Raw genomic sequence first — 16005 nt, 5'->3', positions numbered from 1 at the left:
TAGTTGCGCACGCAACAACTTAGGGATGTCGCAGTGTGGAAATGAACAGATGGTCAAGCGTTGCTAGTTCTCACAATGTAATCCTGGGTCTCCTGATGTTTGGTTTCTTAGGTAAATCTTCAGCTCCTGAAATGGGAGGACACGAGAAGCTCAACTTCATTTTTAAAAAGTCTGTCCTAGCCATCTTGGTTAGGATTGCTGATTTTCTGCAAAACGGAATAGCCTTACTCTACCCCCTACTCCTTTTCCAAGGCCCTGCCCTTGCTCTCTGCATCCCTCCTTTCTCTGTTGCTTGCTTTCTTCACCCTCATTCACTCTTTTTCACAAGGCTGGCCCAGTGATTGAAGTGTAGGAGGGGATGTGGGCTCTAGGGTGGGACCAGGGATGAAGTGTTTGGGGTGCAAGAGGGAACTCTAGTGTGTGGGGTGGAGCCAAGGGATTAGGCATATGGAAGGGAGTTCTGGGCTGAAGCAGTGGGCTGGGGTGTAGGATGTGGCACAGATTTTGGACTGGGGGTGTGGGTTCTGGGGAGGGGCAGAAATGAGGGGTTCAAAATGTAGGATGGAACTGGAGACTGGGAGTTGGGAGCTGGTGTGCAGTGGGGAGCTGGTTTTTAAGCTTACTCTCCAGGCATGCCAGTTCCCAAGGAGCCACCTTTCCCTCCTCGCTAATACAGAGGCAGCAGTGGAGGGGGGGGAGGGGAAAGGGGGAAGGAAGAAGGAGACAGAAGCCAGCATGTGTGGGGAGCTGGCTTAAAAGCACCAGCTGCCACACGTTTACAAAAATAAATGCATTTTAATATGCCTAGTAATGATCAGGGCTTGACAAATAATACAATCTACTCGACATGGGTGAGTAGATTGTAACCCGGAAGAATTGGGTTTGGGTGATCTGCGGGTTTGGGGGGACAACGCAGCTGGCGAGCAGGGCTCACCGCTGTTCAGCAAACCCTGGTAATGACTATGTCTGTAAAGCAAGGGTGGGCAAGAGAGCTTCTGTGTGTGGGGGGAAGCACACAAAGTCACCACCGACGGGAGGAGAATTTGCATGCTCCCCCACCTCCACCCCCACCCCCACCGCCTGATTGGCCTGGCAGCAGGAGGAACCCGCAAAGTTTCCTCTGCCTTATCCCTGCCCTGCAAAAAGCACGCAGCACTTATAAGTGTTTATCCATTAGGCACAGTGCCTAGGGCCCATGATACTTTTAGGGGCCCATGAAAATGTTTTAATTTCTTTTAAAATCAGAAGACAAAAATGAACTTTTAGGGTCAAAGAAAATGTTTTAATATTTTTCTCACATCAGAAAAAAATGAAACTTTTAGGGCCCACGAAAATCTATTACATTTTGCCTAAAACAGAAAAAAAATGTTTAAGTATTTAAAGTTATATCAAAATACTTTTTAATATTTTTTTTTTTTTATGGAGGAAGGGGCCCATGAAGGCAAAAGTGCCTAGGGCCCACAAAAGTCATACTGTGGCCCTGGCTCCCAGACCCTGATTGGCCTGAGGGTGGGGGACATGGGAAGTCTCCATCTACCATTGGGCATGGGTGCTTAGTGGGAAGGAGGAACAAAGGGGCTCCTCCACCCCTAGATTAATCATGGAGTATGGGTGGGGAAGCCTGGAAACCATCCTGGCCCCGCCCCTTCCGGAGCGGCCCAGGGCCAGGCGACCCCTGGCAAAAAAACTGTTGCCCACCCGTACTGTAAAGTGTCATGCACAGCTAGATCTTAATCATGTAGTGGAATCCCTGCACATGGTTCTGCTCATGGAAAACCCAAGTTAGGAAAATGGGACATGATGAAAATGCAAATGTCTGGCCCTACACAAGGCCCTATTATTGATTCTGCATCAGTGTGAGAGGTCTGTGCCCCTGCAGAGCTCTACTGATTGCTACAGGGTCATTATATATATATATGGAATGTTTATATTAACAAATTTAAAGTTATGCTTCATATTACACTTATTCCTTTGTCTCACATTTAATGAATTTTTGGGCCCTTGTAATGGGCTATAAGAAGGGAAGAAATGAGAGAGCTGGGAAGGTCTCCATTCTTGATGTCATATGGAAACACTATTTGCAGGGGAAGTAGATTCAGCATAAAGAGTAAAAGTGATGAGAAGTCCTTTGGCACCTTATAGACTGACAGATTTATTGGAGCATAAACTTTTGTGGGCAAAGACCCACTTCCCCGACTACTGCTCTGTATTGTAAGGGACAGGGGAGCTGGTGCGCAAAGATGCTGGCTCAGTCCCTGGTCCTGCTCCCCTGTCCCTTACAATGCATCTGACGAAGTAGGTCTTTGCCCACAAAAGCTTATGCTCCAATAAATCTGTTATTCTATAAGGTCCCACAGGACTCTTGCAGATTCAGACTAACACAGCTAACCCTACTGATAGAAATGTAGCTGTGTTAGTCTTGGGTAGTTGAAGCAAAATGCAGGACAATGTAGCACTTTAAAGACTAACAAGATGGTTTATTAGATGATGAGCTTTCATGGGCCAGACCCACTTCCTCAGATCAAATAGTGGAAGAAAGTAGTCACAACCATATATAACCCTCTGATACTTAGCAAGAAGAGTAGAAGCAGAGAGGCCAATTGACAATAAAATAGTGGCAAAGTTCTCATTCTTGGTTTACACTCCTGCTTTAAAAAAAATCAAACTGCAAACACAGCCCTCCACGTCCTAGGATTTGTGTGTGGGAGAGGGGTAGGAGGAAGATGGCCCTCTGTATGTGATGGTTGGGTACAGTGTCACTTTTGGGAGGGAGAGAATGGGGTCCACTACATGGAGGTATTCGTGACCGTGCAGTATCCTTGTCTGGTTCTACGGTATGTCCTCTGTGTGGTATTTGTTTAGGTCCAGATGGTCACCTGTGTACCGGGTGGGAGGAGAATTGTGCATGAGGATCTCGCGTGCCGGGAGTGGCTCCCTGGCAGGCATCGGGTACGAAACGAGAGACATCCCCGCACATCCACACCGGGAGTCCGGTCCCGGCTCCCGCGCAGCAGGGGGCGCTGTTTGCAGCCGCGGAGGTCTGGCGGCAAGTCTCCGGGGGAGGCGGTAAAGTGAGAGGACGAGGGCGGGAGCTGGAGCTGAAGCTGCCGCCTGCAAACCCGACGGTGAACCGGTGAGTGACGCCGCGGGCTGGCTGCAGCCGTGACAACGGGACCGGGGAACTCAACGGCGGCTGCTGAGGCTAAGGGGTGGGGCGCAGGGAGCCCCCCTCCCGGGAGCGCGGGACGCAATTCTGCCCCGTCACCTGCCCCCTGGGGCGGCCGCTCTGGTCTCCTGCCTGTGTCTGAGGCGCGGACGGGGAGTCGGGGGCTGCGGCCCCCTCGCTGTGAGCCGCCCCGGGATGGGAGAAGCGAGCACCCCAGGGCCTCGCTGCGGGGCGGGGGGACCTGTGCCCCTCCGGTGGCGGCCGGGGGAAAGCGCGGGGGTGTCTGCGCCCCTCCGGGGAACGAAAGGCCTCGCGAGGCAGGGAGGAGGCCGAGGAGGGGGGCGCGCTAGGCCCAGGCTGGAGCCGCAGCAGTTTTTGTTGTAGCCTGGTTGCCTAACAACGCTGAGTAGCGTCTTAAAGAGGCAGAGCCCGAGGCCGCCGCGCTGTGTGCGAGGAACGTGGCCTGACTCGGGCCCGCTCTGGTGTCTCTTTCCCCCTCTCTCTGCGCGGGGCAGCGCCTTGTAACCCTACCCCCCCCCCGCGCTGCTGTTGCTGCTGCCCCCCGGTGCCCGGCGGCGGCGTGTCCCTGGTCGCTCTAATGCGCTATCGGTTTTTCGCAGTTTGTATCTCATTGGCTTGTCTTAATAACCAGGCATTTTTATTTTTCTTTCCTCTCATAAGACACTGTCATGCATCTGTGTAATGCATATTTATTTTCGTAGCGTCTTTCATATAAGCTGTACTGAACTGCTTTACAGAGCTTTATTGTACCGGAGGGGGAGAGGGAAATTAAGAGGAATATAAGCAAAAGAGGAAAGCATGTTTTTCAGATAAGATGTGAAAAGAAGTGGCGAACTGGAGGGAAAAGATCCAGGAAGCATGTTACTGATGAGAAGAGCTACAACAAGAAAGGCTATTCTTATGATTGTTCAAAGGGATAGAAGGGAAGCAAATGCTAGCAGTTTGGAAAAATCCAGAATACGTTGCTGAAACATTTAAAATAACTTTTTAATATAACAGCCTTGTGGCTGTATAATTTGTAAATGCAATGACAAAAGGTGGCATCAAACTGATAAACATGTTTTCTTTTAATGCATCTGTTTTTTCCCTAACTCATCCTCCTGGGGATATTACGTAGAATTGATGGGAATTGTGGTTCTGTGTGTTCTCTTGGTGTATTAACACTCTTTCTGCAGTACTAATGGTAGTATAGTATACATAAATAAAAATACACATCAGCTTGGATTTTGCTGTTCAGTTTTCTTCTTTATAAATCTGTGACCCAGAATTGGAAGAGGGAGAGAAAGGGATGCTTATCGGTTAGCACTGTTGACTAGTTGCATTCTCCCCCCCCCCCCCTCGTGGCTCTGCAATATTAAGGGACTGGGCAGCTGGCATGCAAAGATTCTGGCTCAATCCTTGGTCCCATGGGTCTCTCATCAGTTAGCATAACCTCCCCCACTGCTGTTCTGTATTGTAAGGGGCAGGGGAGCTGGTGCTCGAGAACGCTGGCTCAGTCCCTGGCCCAGCTCCCCTGTGGCTCTCCTGTCCCTTACAATTCAGAGCGGCTGGGGATTTATGCTGAGTGACGAGAGACCCACGGGATCAGGGACTGAGCCAGTGTCTTTGTGCGCCGGCTCTCCTGTCCCTTACAATGCAGAGCGGCAGTAGGGGAGGTTATGCTGGGGCTTGGTGTGAGCCAGACTAAGGGCTGTAACTGCCTACCCTTATTGAGTAATTAATAAAAAAATCTATCGACTACTTGATTAGGAAAGTAACCACATTTTAACATCCTTAGTTGGAGAGACTCTCATTTACATAATAAAATAAACAGTGTGTATGTAGGTGCCTTCTCAACATCTTAATACAGGGGATCTTGTTTAGGCACCAGTCCTGCATAGATGTGTTCATATACTTAATTTTTAATGTGTAGTCCTATAGAAATTAGTGGGATTACTCAAGGGAATAAAGTCATACTCAGATTTGGGGCCTTAGCTGTTAACAGGAAAAATCAGCTGGAGTGTTTCTCTTCTTGATCATTTTCTCATTCTCTGCTGCATCTCATGCTTTATATATCTTTAAATTGCACTCCACTAGTTGTCTCCTTAATTATCATTAGGTATCACACTTATGCAAATTTCTTTTTAGATGTTAACATGTTTCGCTCTTCAGCAAAATAAAACTATATTGAGTTAGGTTTTTAGTCAAATAACTGAAAATAGCAGCAATTAATATAATACTTGCATAGTGCATTACTACTGTGAAGTTCTACCCCATCACCTGCCCCCGGGGGCGAGTGGTCTGGTCTGCAAGGAGTCTGCCTGTGTCTGAGTCATGGAGAATCGGGGGCTGCGGCCCTGTTTCTGTGAGCTGCTCCTGGACAGGAGAAGCAAGCATGCCAGAGACCTGTGTCCTAGGGTGGGAAGCCCGGGGGCGGAGGGGTCCTGTGCCCTTTGGGTGGCACTTCAAAGAAATAATGATATTTTAATAAGTGTATCCTTTAAATACAATCTGAAATATATTGAAAAAATCCTTTAAACATTGTTGCAGGTTTTTCTCCTTCCTTATTATATGTTTAGAGGGGATTTTGGTTGGATCTGAGAACAACCCCATGAAATATGCTCAGCTCCCAATCTCCCCTCTCCTCTTTTCTCTCTGAGCACATCTGCCTGCTGATTGCTCCTGCTTAATTTTTAGCTCTGGCTGCTGCTCATACTAGTAATAGCTTTCCTAAAACATATAGAAAAATGTGTGTGTGTCATCAACAAAACAGTGACAATGGTGATAAAGTAATGTCAAATGCATAAATTATACAAAGAAAAGATGTTTTTCTCTAGTGTATGTGGATTACAGTAATTAGATTAAGCTCTATTTGAGAACTCTGAAAATACATGGAGTCCCACTGAAGTTAATGGAGCTAAGTATGGTTTTAAACTATTAAAAATGAGAGGACTTCTTCAATTGCTGCTCACAAAATTGAATAGCAAGAAATTATTCACATTTTTATTAAGCTCAGATATTTTTGAATCAAAATATACAACAGCCTTCAAAATGTTAAAAATTTGATTTCAAGTGAACTCCGTATTTCCTCCTATTATCCCCTCTTTTCTCCCTCTCCTTCCACACGTTTTCTCCTCCAGTATAACAAATCTTTCCAGTAACTTATTTGGCAGTTGGTCCTCATACTCGTTCACAGGGGGTTTATGAATTCATACACACTTTTAAAAAGCTCTGTTAAGGGAAAAGGTGAGCTGTAGAATATCTAGATATTTTCCCCAGCTGAGTTCTGTTAGCTGTTCTTGCCTTTTGGCATGTGAAAGATGATATCCTCAGTCAACAGTATTAATATATCTGATTAATATTTTTTAATAAGAGGTGTTTTGGGCTTTCCTCATATTGACTACTTGTGCAGTTAAAATTTATCTGAATAGATATCTTACCTTTGTTTTGTATTTATTCATGATGCTTTTCAGAAATCTAATACTAATATATAAAGGAGAATGTTTGTGTGCTAATAACTTGCACGCTGTAAGAGCTACCGCAACCAAACTTTGCATGGGATAACCTTTTATCCAGGAGAAGGTTTTAAGGTACTGTGGGAGGGAAGAGATGAGAGACGGATGCCTCTCCCCAGGGCTGCATGGAGCTTGGCAGTACAGGGACAAGCAGCTTTCCAGAGGAAGCGGTGGGGACAGTCGCTCACTAAGACCGGTGGAGGGATAACCTGTCATCCAGGAGAAGGTTTTAAGGGACTGTGGGAGGGAAGAGATGAGAGGAACTTGGCAGTGCGGGGAGAAGCAGCTTCCCAGGGGAAGTGGTGGGGACAGTCACTCACTAAAGCCGGCGGAGAGACAAGGAAGCAGAGGGCAGGCTAGGGTGCCTGCAGCAGGTATGTGGCTCCCTTCCCCCTCCCTCCCCTCAGGCTCCTCACCTCAGTTATATCAGCTGTCCCAAGCAACACCGTGTAACTCCAGCTAGTCTGTTCTAAAAAGTTTTAAAAAACCCAGTGTGCTCATACATACATTAGAACATTACAGAACTGACAAATACCATTTACCAGTTTTTAAAATCTTTTGAACCAGGTTTGGCATCTTACTGTTACTGGTATGGTTACTTGAAACCAAACTCTTTGGAAACAGTCTCTGTGTTTATATATGCTAGTCTAAGTGAAGATAAGAAATTCAATTGTCACAGTCCAATGAGACTTGTTTTGGTGCATGAATAGTGCTGCACTGGTATTCTTGCAGGTGAATATGCTACAATAGATAGTTGGTATGGGCAGATGTGGAATGATAGGGAATTTACTACAAAAAGTAACTTTTTCCATTTAAAATAAACTTTGCGATTCAGTGATCCTTCTCTAGCATCGCAAGGGTGAATGTATGTATGTGACTAGGAATATGTGTTCTCTTTAGTCTCAGAGGGGTAGCCATGTTAGACTGTACCTGCAAAAACAACGAGGAGTCCTTTGGCACCTTTTTGAAGTGGATTTTACCCACAAAAGCTTATACCCTAATGAATATTTTAGTCTTTTAGGTGCCACAGGGCTCCTCCTTGTTGTTCTTTGTAGGTTACTTTTATCCCTTGACTTTATCAGTATGCAAAGCTAATAAGATTTAGGGATTTAGGACAATCAGGTGAGGAATTTTATTTTTGGAATTGGTTGTCCTATATCACTAGTAAGATAACTGGTTTTTCCAAGATTGCTTCATTTATGAATTTCATAATTTACAATGTTAATTAAAGAATAATATTATACATTTAATGCTGTTGCCTTATGCTAAGGCTTTTCTGTAAATCAGGCATCAGTATGCTTTAATTTTAAGTCTTTATTTGCTATTATATTACACTGCACATTCTCTTCATTTTATATCTATGGCGATTTTGTTATGCAGGAGGCTTTCTCATTTCATATTTTTCTCTCCAAACATGTTTTTGTATATCCATATTGCATCTTATCCTATTAAGCTTTGCTCTTTTTTAAAGTCTCTTAGCCCTTTGGTCTGGATGTGCAGACACATAAAATGATGGACACATGGGTAGAGTCTTGTATCTGCATCTGATACATTGTTTGTGAATATCTGCATCCGCAGATATAAAGTAGGATATCCACTGATTTGTAGGTTCCGAATGTGGAATGGATGTAAGTGGCAAGTCACAGCTTGATTTATTTAACACAGGGAAGGGGTACTATATCTCCTTTACCAATTCTGACATACCAGGCATTTAATTGGGTGCACTGCAGGGTTAAAGGGCTCCCACTTTGTCACCAGTGCTTTGGGGTGGACCTGTTTAGGCCCACCCATAGAATTCAGCTCACTTTTTTTATCTAAGGATGGACAGGGTGAGAGAGCCACGCAGCTAACCTGGTCTCTTGTCTCTGCTAGTGGGAAGATGGTGGATGTCGGGGGGCAATCTCTTTCTTGAAGCATGTGCTCTTGCATCCCCAATCCTTCCTTCAGATTACTGTGTTACGTCCCCCTGTTGACTGTGGGAGAGGGTGTATATTCATTTTCTCTCTCTCCCCTAAGTATAGTATAATCAACAAGCTTACCAAGTGAATTCTGTGCAATTTATATTTAGGCCCAGACATTTCAAGCACTTACCCATGTGGTTAATTTTACTGACTCAAGTGGCTTCTTTGATTTCAGTGGCTACTAAAGTAATTACAATTAAAGAATAATGTTTGAAGGATTTGGAGCTGTAATTATCACCTCGGTGTGAAGTATCATTTATGTTGTTCTCTCTCTAGACTTAACCTTATCAACTCTTATTCCCAACAAAGTCATTGCAGCTACTTGCATGGGTAAATATTAGCAGGATTTTGCCTTTGTGTGGTCTGATTATTGGCTTTTCATATTTTCCTTTTATTTAGATATCAAATGTTTAGTTTATATCATTTAATATCATATTGAAGAATTTACTAACCTCTAACCATTGGGCCAAATGCATCTCACCTGTAACTTCATTGTCATGAATGTGACCTATTTGAACTTGTATATAATAGGGATGTTAAATTTAGATTAATCATCTAAATGAATAGTTGATGCACTTTGCATCAACTATTTGATTAGCTGATAAGGGCGCCTCCACCTTTGAAGTGTTGCAACAGCTCCAGAACTGTTGCTACACTTCAAAAGCGAAAGTCCTGCGGGGAGCACGGGGCATGTGGCCCCGTGCTCCCCGCAGCATTTCAAAGTGGCAGCACTGCATGGAGCCCAGGGTCAGTGGAGGAGTCCCCAGCTGGTCCTGGGCTCCATGCGGCGCTGCCACTTTGAAGCACTCCGCCCCCTTCCACCCTCTTGCTGCCTCTTTCTGATAGAGGCAGCAAGGGGGGTGGAAGCAACTAGTCAACTAGTGTCAACTATCCGATAAGCGTTTGTTTATTGGATAGTTGACTAGTCGATCACATCCCTAGTATATAATAGTACCTAGATGAAAGATGGGCGAACTTTTTGATCTGAGGGCCACATCTCATGATGGAAACTGTATAGAGGGCTATGAATGCTCACAAAATTGGGGGTTGGAGTGCAGGAGGGGCGTGGGAGCTCCAACTAGGTGTGCAGGCTCTGAGGTGGGGCCAGAAATGAGGAGTTCAGGGCGCAGGAGGGTTCTCCAAGCTGGGACTGAGGGTTTTGGAGGGTGGGAGGGGGCTCTCGGCTAGGCTAGGGGATTGGGGCACATGGGGAGGTCTCTGGCTGGGGATGCAGACTCTGGGGGAGTTGGGATGAGGAATTTGGGGTACAGGAGGGTGTGCTGAACTGGGATAGAGGGGTTTGGAGGGTGGGAGTGGGATAAGGGCTGGAATGTGAATTAGGTGCAGAGGGGGGCCTTGAGTGCAGAATCTGGGCAGTGCTTACCTGCAGTGGCTCCTGGAAGCAGCAGCCCCATCCCCTCTCCGGCTTCCAAGGTGAGGTGGGGCCACACAGCTCTGCACACTAGCCCATCTGCAGCCACTGCTCCTGCAACTCCCATTAGCTGTGGTTCCCCACCAGTGGGAGCTGTGGAGCCACCAACTGGGGCAGGGGTAGGATGCAGAGCCTCCTGGCTGCTCCCGCTTCTGGGAGCTGTGTGGAGCTGCTGCATGTGCAGAGCAGAGCAAGGCAAGCTCCCAACTCTGCTCCCTAGAGGGAGCTCAAGGCCCATATTAAAATGTCCAACAGTATGGAGCAGCCTGCGGGCTGTAGTTTACCCACCCCGAGCTAAAGGCATAGGTGCTGGAATTAGTGTGTGGAGGTGCTTGTGCACCCCCTGGCTTGAAGTGGTTTCCATTATATTTTACTGCCTGGTTCAACATCTGTGTGCACTACCACTTTAATAAATGTTCCAGCATCCCTGCGTAGAAGATCCACCTGAGATCAGGGCTGCCATGTATTAGACATTGTACCAGCATGAAGTAAGAGAAGGTCCCTTCTCTGAAGAGCTTATAACTAACCAGACAAGACAGACACTGGTGAGGGGGGAGAGGAGGAGATGTAATTGGCAGCTGTGTCTTGATCTACAAAACTTATTTTATGATATCTAAATAAAAGCAAAGTATGAAAAAAGGGAATTAATAGGCCTCACTTGAGATCAAATCCCACAAACACTCATTCAAGTTGTTCAACTGACTTTCTTGGGACTAAGGGTTCAAAGGGTACTAAGTTATATAGCTACTTTTGTGAAACTAGTAACAATCTTTTAAAAAATTAACACTTCGCTTATTGAATGTATTAAGGTCCCAAACCTGCAAACATTTATGCATGCACTTGAAGTTAATAGTGTTTGTAAGTGTTTGCAGGATTGAGATTTAAAGCAGCAGTAGTGAACTGGAATTTCATTACTCATAAAATAATCAATTATCGGAACACAATACAATTACAACACATCAGATCAACTATAAGCTCTATAATGGGCCTCATTCCCTGCCCTTTTGTATCATATTGACTAGTAATCCTGTTGCTATTTTTCTCTCCTCTGTCTATAGATGGAAAATGTTGGAGGACATAGCATTCCTCTGATCTCATTCCCAATTTAAATTGCTAATTTAACTGGTGCTAACTAATCTTTTCAGAGATTCGAGCAGTTGAAAATCTCATATTTAGGAGCTGCTCTGTATTCTCTTACTGGACTGAATTATTTTGTTAAAAATATTAAGAGAATAAAATAATTTGTATTTGGAAAATTATTGTGTTTGTCTTTTGGAATCTTTTAATTTCTCTCTAAAGAGAAATATAAAGGTTGCAAAAGTTTAGGTCAGATATCGCTAAGGATAAGGGTGTATTTTAATTTAATAATCTATTAAAAAGTTTGCACCTCTTAGGCAGATTAGTCAGTGAATTACTGTGTCAAACTTTAATTAAGGCTATTGATAGCAGAAATTTATCATCACTTAAACTGATACTGAATAGGAACCATATTTGTTGAATTATATGTATCTTTCCTAGAATTAAAGAAATGATGACAAATGATTTAGACCAGTTTATTGAAGATCAAAAGACCAAACTGGCACAAGACAAAGCAGAACTTGAAAATGATCCTCCCTACATGGAGATAAGGGTAAGATTACTACATTATTTATCTAATTCAAACAGTTTTATTGTTGAAATCTTGGCTTGTCTCCTGCTAGTTTGCACGTAAGAGTTTCTTTTTTATAAGGGTATTTTATGACTGAGTTACCTGTTGTAAAACAATTTCTAATTTCTTTCTGCATCTGTTCTTATAGTGATTTTTGTCAGATCAAACTTGCCCTTTCCTACCCATTTAATTTTAAATAGACATTCACAAATGTGAAGACCAAAATAAATTTTCATGGCATTTCTAAATTCAAATGGGAGCAGTTATTTCTGTTAACACAAACATGGTAAACATTGAAGTTCTCATGCAGGAGAGCAATACTTAAAGAGAAATTGCCTGGAAATAAATTAGTCTGTTTTCATTATCCAAGCTTGGGCAATGCAAAAAATAAACACTAGATGTAGGATAAACAAATAAGCACAATTTTTTTGTATGCTCAATTCAGAAGGTACTATTCATATCTAGGGCCCTTCCAAATTCGAGGTCCATTTTGGTCAATGTCATGGTCATAGAATTTTAAAAATTGTAAATGTTGTGACTTCAGCTATTTAAATCTGAAATGTCATGGTATCTTAATGGTGGGGCACCTGATCATAAAAGGAATTGTGGGGAAAAGGTTGCAACTGGTACTGCTACTTGTCACTTTGGCACTACTGCAGGTGGTAATGTTGCCTTCATGGCTGGACAGCCAGAGAGCAGTGGCTTTTGGCCAAAAGCCAAAGCTAGCTCTGAAGACTGAGTTGCTGCTAGCAGCTGTGCAGAAGTAACTGTGGTATGGTATTTTCACCCTTGCTTCTGCTGTTGATTGTGTGGGTGTGGCCTTCAGAGCTGGGTGCCCGGCCAGTAGCCATCACTCTCCAGTCACCCAGCTCAAATGACAGCCCAGAAGTAAGGGTGGCAATACTGTGGCCCCCCCCAAAGTAACGGGTGACTCTCCTGAAACTGCCTTTTCGGTTAGGACCCCCCAATTTGAGAAACGCTGATCTCTCCCATGAAATCTATATAGTTAGAGCTCTTCGTGGATACAAAATTTGTATCCATATCCATATCTGCAAAAATGAGCTGTGGCTAACAGGATCTACGTCCACAGGTGTGGATACCCGCAGATCTGCACGGTTTTAGATACAAAATGTGTATCCATGTCAGTATCTGCTAAAATGAGCCACTGATATCCACATCTACATGGACGCAGTTATCCACAGATAAAAAGGGGATATCTACATGATTATGTAGGGCTTTATTTTAGGTTTGCCATTAGGAAAAAGTTCCTAACTGTCAGGGTGGTTAAACACTGGAATAAATTGCCTAGGGAGGTTGTGGAATCTCCATTTCTGGAGATATTTAAGAGCAGGTTAGATAAAGGAGGGCTGGGGATTGGACTCGATGACCTCTCAAGGTCCCTTCCAGTCCTAGTATTCTATGATTTATGTATAGTATAGGGTTAAGGCATGCAAAAGTTAAAGCATGCAACAGATTTCACAGTTTGTGATGCATTGTTTATGGCTGTGAATTTGATTGGGTCCCATTCGTACTACAGATAAGAACACTAAACCATTAGGCTTTTTAACCTGATGGTTTGTTCATTATTACCAGGATTATTTGAGTATATAGTGTGCTCCTAAATAAATAAGACATAAAACAATGTCAATTTTTTGGTTTTATTTAAAACTATGGTCATAGGTAAACTTTGTTAATGTTTTTGCCATGTGAAATTTATTTGCTGTATTTTTATTCACATGATAGCAATAAGGGATTGTCACTATTTATTCAATAACTTTTTCATTTAAACAATACTTCAGAATTATTTCAAAATAGAGAAACCACCCTTTGTCAATTTGTATTTAGCATTGCAGCATTGAGACTCTGAGGTATCAAATACAGGCAGTCCCCGGGTTACGTACAAGATAGGGTTTGTTCTTAAGTTGAATTTGTATGTAAGTCGGAACTGGCATCCAGATTCAGCCGCTGTTGAAACTGACCAGCAGCAGCTGAATCGGACATGCCTGGGGCAGAGCAGCTGGGGTGCTGCTGGATTGGTCTGGTAGCGCCGACCCTTGGCGCGGCGGGACCAACCCGGCAGCCCCCCAGCTGCTCTTGGGGATGCCTGGGGCAGAGAAGCTGGGGTGCTGCTGGGTTGGTCCCGCAGTGCCACTCCTCGGCGCTACTGGACCAACCCAGCAGCACCCCAGCTGCTCTACCCCAGGCATCCCCAAGTCAGCCGCTGCTGAAACTGATCAGTGGCTGATTCCAGGAAGCCCGGGGCAGAGCAGCTCTGCCTCGGGCTTCCTGTAGTCAGCCGCTGGTCAGTTTCAGCAGTGGCTGACTTGGGGATGCCTGGGGCAGAGCAGCTGGGGTGCTGCTGGGTTGGTCCAGTAGCGCCGCACCTCGGCGCTGTGGGACCAACCCGGCAGCCCCCCGGCTGCTTTACCCCAGGCGTCGGTGAGAAAAGCCTGGTCTGTAGGGGGGGGAGGGCACAATAGCTGCGCCCCTCCCCCAGCAGACCAGGGAGACGCGGAACGGCTTTTCTCGCTGTGGAGGACGCGGGCGGCGGGACCGCGGCACGTCTCGGTGGTCCCGCTGCCTGCGTCCTCCGCGGCGAGAAAAGCCGCTCCGCGTCTCCCTGGTCTGCTGGGGGGAAGCGCCCCCCGCGCCGCCGGAGGGAAGCGCCCCCCTCCGGTCGTAACTAGGGGTCCGACTTCATTCGGACTGACGTAACCCGGGGACTGCCTGTATTCATTTCTTGTTCTTACAAGATCTTACATAAAGATCCCAGTCTTGCAAATACTTAAGTGTAACCTTCTGCCGGGTAGGCCTGGCAGCAACCAGGGCCGGGTTCAATATCTAGGGGTCCATCTCACATAGAACCAGCTCGAGCCCCCACCCAGTAGCCTGGGAAATTCACACACCCATGGGCGCCTCTGAGAGGCAGTGTTTCCCCACTCCCGAACGCAGATTCTGAGTGTAGAAAAGAAATATTTAATGAAATAGAGAGAGAAGTCATATGGCATTAACTTGGGAAAATTCCACAGAGTTCATAGCCCAAACCATGAGCAAAGTCCAACACCCCAAGAGTCTTTGGAGTCCAGCAGCCCAAAATCTCCCAGCGTCCGACACCCCAAAAGTCTCTGTCCCTGGTCAGAGTTTAAAAGTTCACCTGCAGTGTTCTACCTCCCAACCTGGGTGGAAAGGGGGGCAGGGGAGTTGATAGGGGCACCTTAGGTGGTCCGAGGCTGACGGCGCCACCTCTCCGTATGATCCTGCTGCAGCCTTTACCACAAGTCACTCCACCATGCTCCAACAGCTGTCTTGTTCTACTCCACTGGTTGCTTCGCTGGCTGTCCGCTGGCCGTTCCCACCGGCTGCTCCACTGGTCGCCTGCTGCCGCTCCTGCTGGCCACCCGCCGATCATTCCCATCCGCCGATCATTCCCACCAGCCACTCCACTGGCTGCAATAGGTCTGGCTCCTGGCCAAACCAGTGATTTCAGCTCTTTAGCCATCACCTAGACTGGCAAAAGATTCCAGCTTCCACCGGACTGGCAAAAAGACTCCTCATGGAGTCTACTTCAAGTCTGTCCTTAAAACAAAAGGGGGAAAGAGGCAGGTTGGACCAGTCTTCAGCTCACCTCTGGCAGGCATGAAGCAGGCTGACCCAAGCCCTTTAGCCCTTCCCCCACCAACTCTGTTCACTCAACTCTGGAAGGGGGGAGGTTTGTTCCTCGGAGACCTTTTACAGTGATGGTGTCTCTCCTGCAAGCACTGATGTCATGTTTTACGATTCCCACATCTAGGGGTAGCATGATTTGTGACCTCCACAACAGCCCCAAATTATTTACAATACACCACATTCCATTCCAACACTGATCCTCCATCAGCCCTGACTGAGTTGGATTTACATAACCACACCTCAGATTCCTTCCCCCTCCGGGCATGAGCTGTCTTTACATATCAACAGTTAACAGTTAATTATTTTGCAGAGCTAAACAATTGGAGTGAGCACACCCACCCCCAGAGCAGCTCCCTCCTGTTAGCTGACTGATAACAAGCAGTGGTTCAGCCCCTGCTTACATAAGTATATGTGTAATTTTACTCACATGAGTAGTCTCATGTGAGACGGCCCACTGAAGTCAATGAATAAAGTTATGCACATGCTTGTGTTTTCAAGAGTAGGACTGAACTGGTTCTTAGAAATGCGTCCGTCTGATGATATGAGCTGGAACAGTGTTACTCAGTAAGTGGTACGAGTACCCTTAGGGATACTCGAGAGAAGTCTGGGGGGTACGT

The 16005-nt window shown here is 45.7% G+C and overlaps 1 protein-coding gene across 6 annotated transcripts in view; it reads left to right on the top strand.

Annotated features, from left to right (window-relative positions):
* The first annotated feature begins 22 nt into the window (after positions 1-22).
* Positions 23-16005, top strand: part of CSPP1 (centrosome and spindle pole associated protein 1) — a 174670-nt gene continuing 158687 nt past the window's right edge. For 2 of the 6 annotated variants that reach the window (XM_075920580.1, XM_075920579.1), the window contains exons 1-3: positions 23-111; positions 2863-3133; positions 11593-11704. In XM_075920580.1, the coding sequence (XP_075776695.1) occupies positions 11603-11704 (102 nt within the window). In that variant the 5' untranslated portion in view covers positions 23-111; positions 2863-3133; positions 11593-11602. Of the gene's footprint in view, positions 112-2862; positions 3134-3186; positions 3210-11592; positions 11705-16005 lie in introns of those variants that run through there. The other 4 variants (XM_075920582.1, XM_075920581.1, XM_075920578.1 and 1 more) reach the window with 3 other exon arrangements.

Source organism: Pelodiscus sinensis, chromosome 2 (assembly GCF_049634645.1).
Source record: "Pelodiscus sinensis isolate JC-2024 chromosome 2, ASM4963464v1, whole genome shotgun sequence".
NCBI lineage: Eukaryota > Metazoa > Chordata > Testudines > Trionychidae > Pelodiscus > Pelodiscus sinensis.
This window is presented reverse-complemented; position numbering and strand designations above follow the sequence as displayed.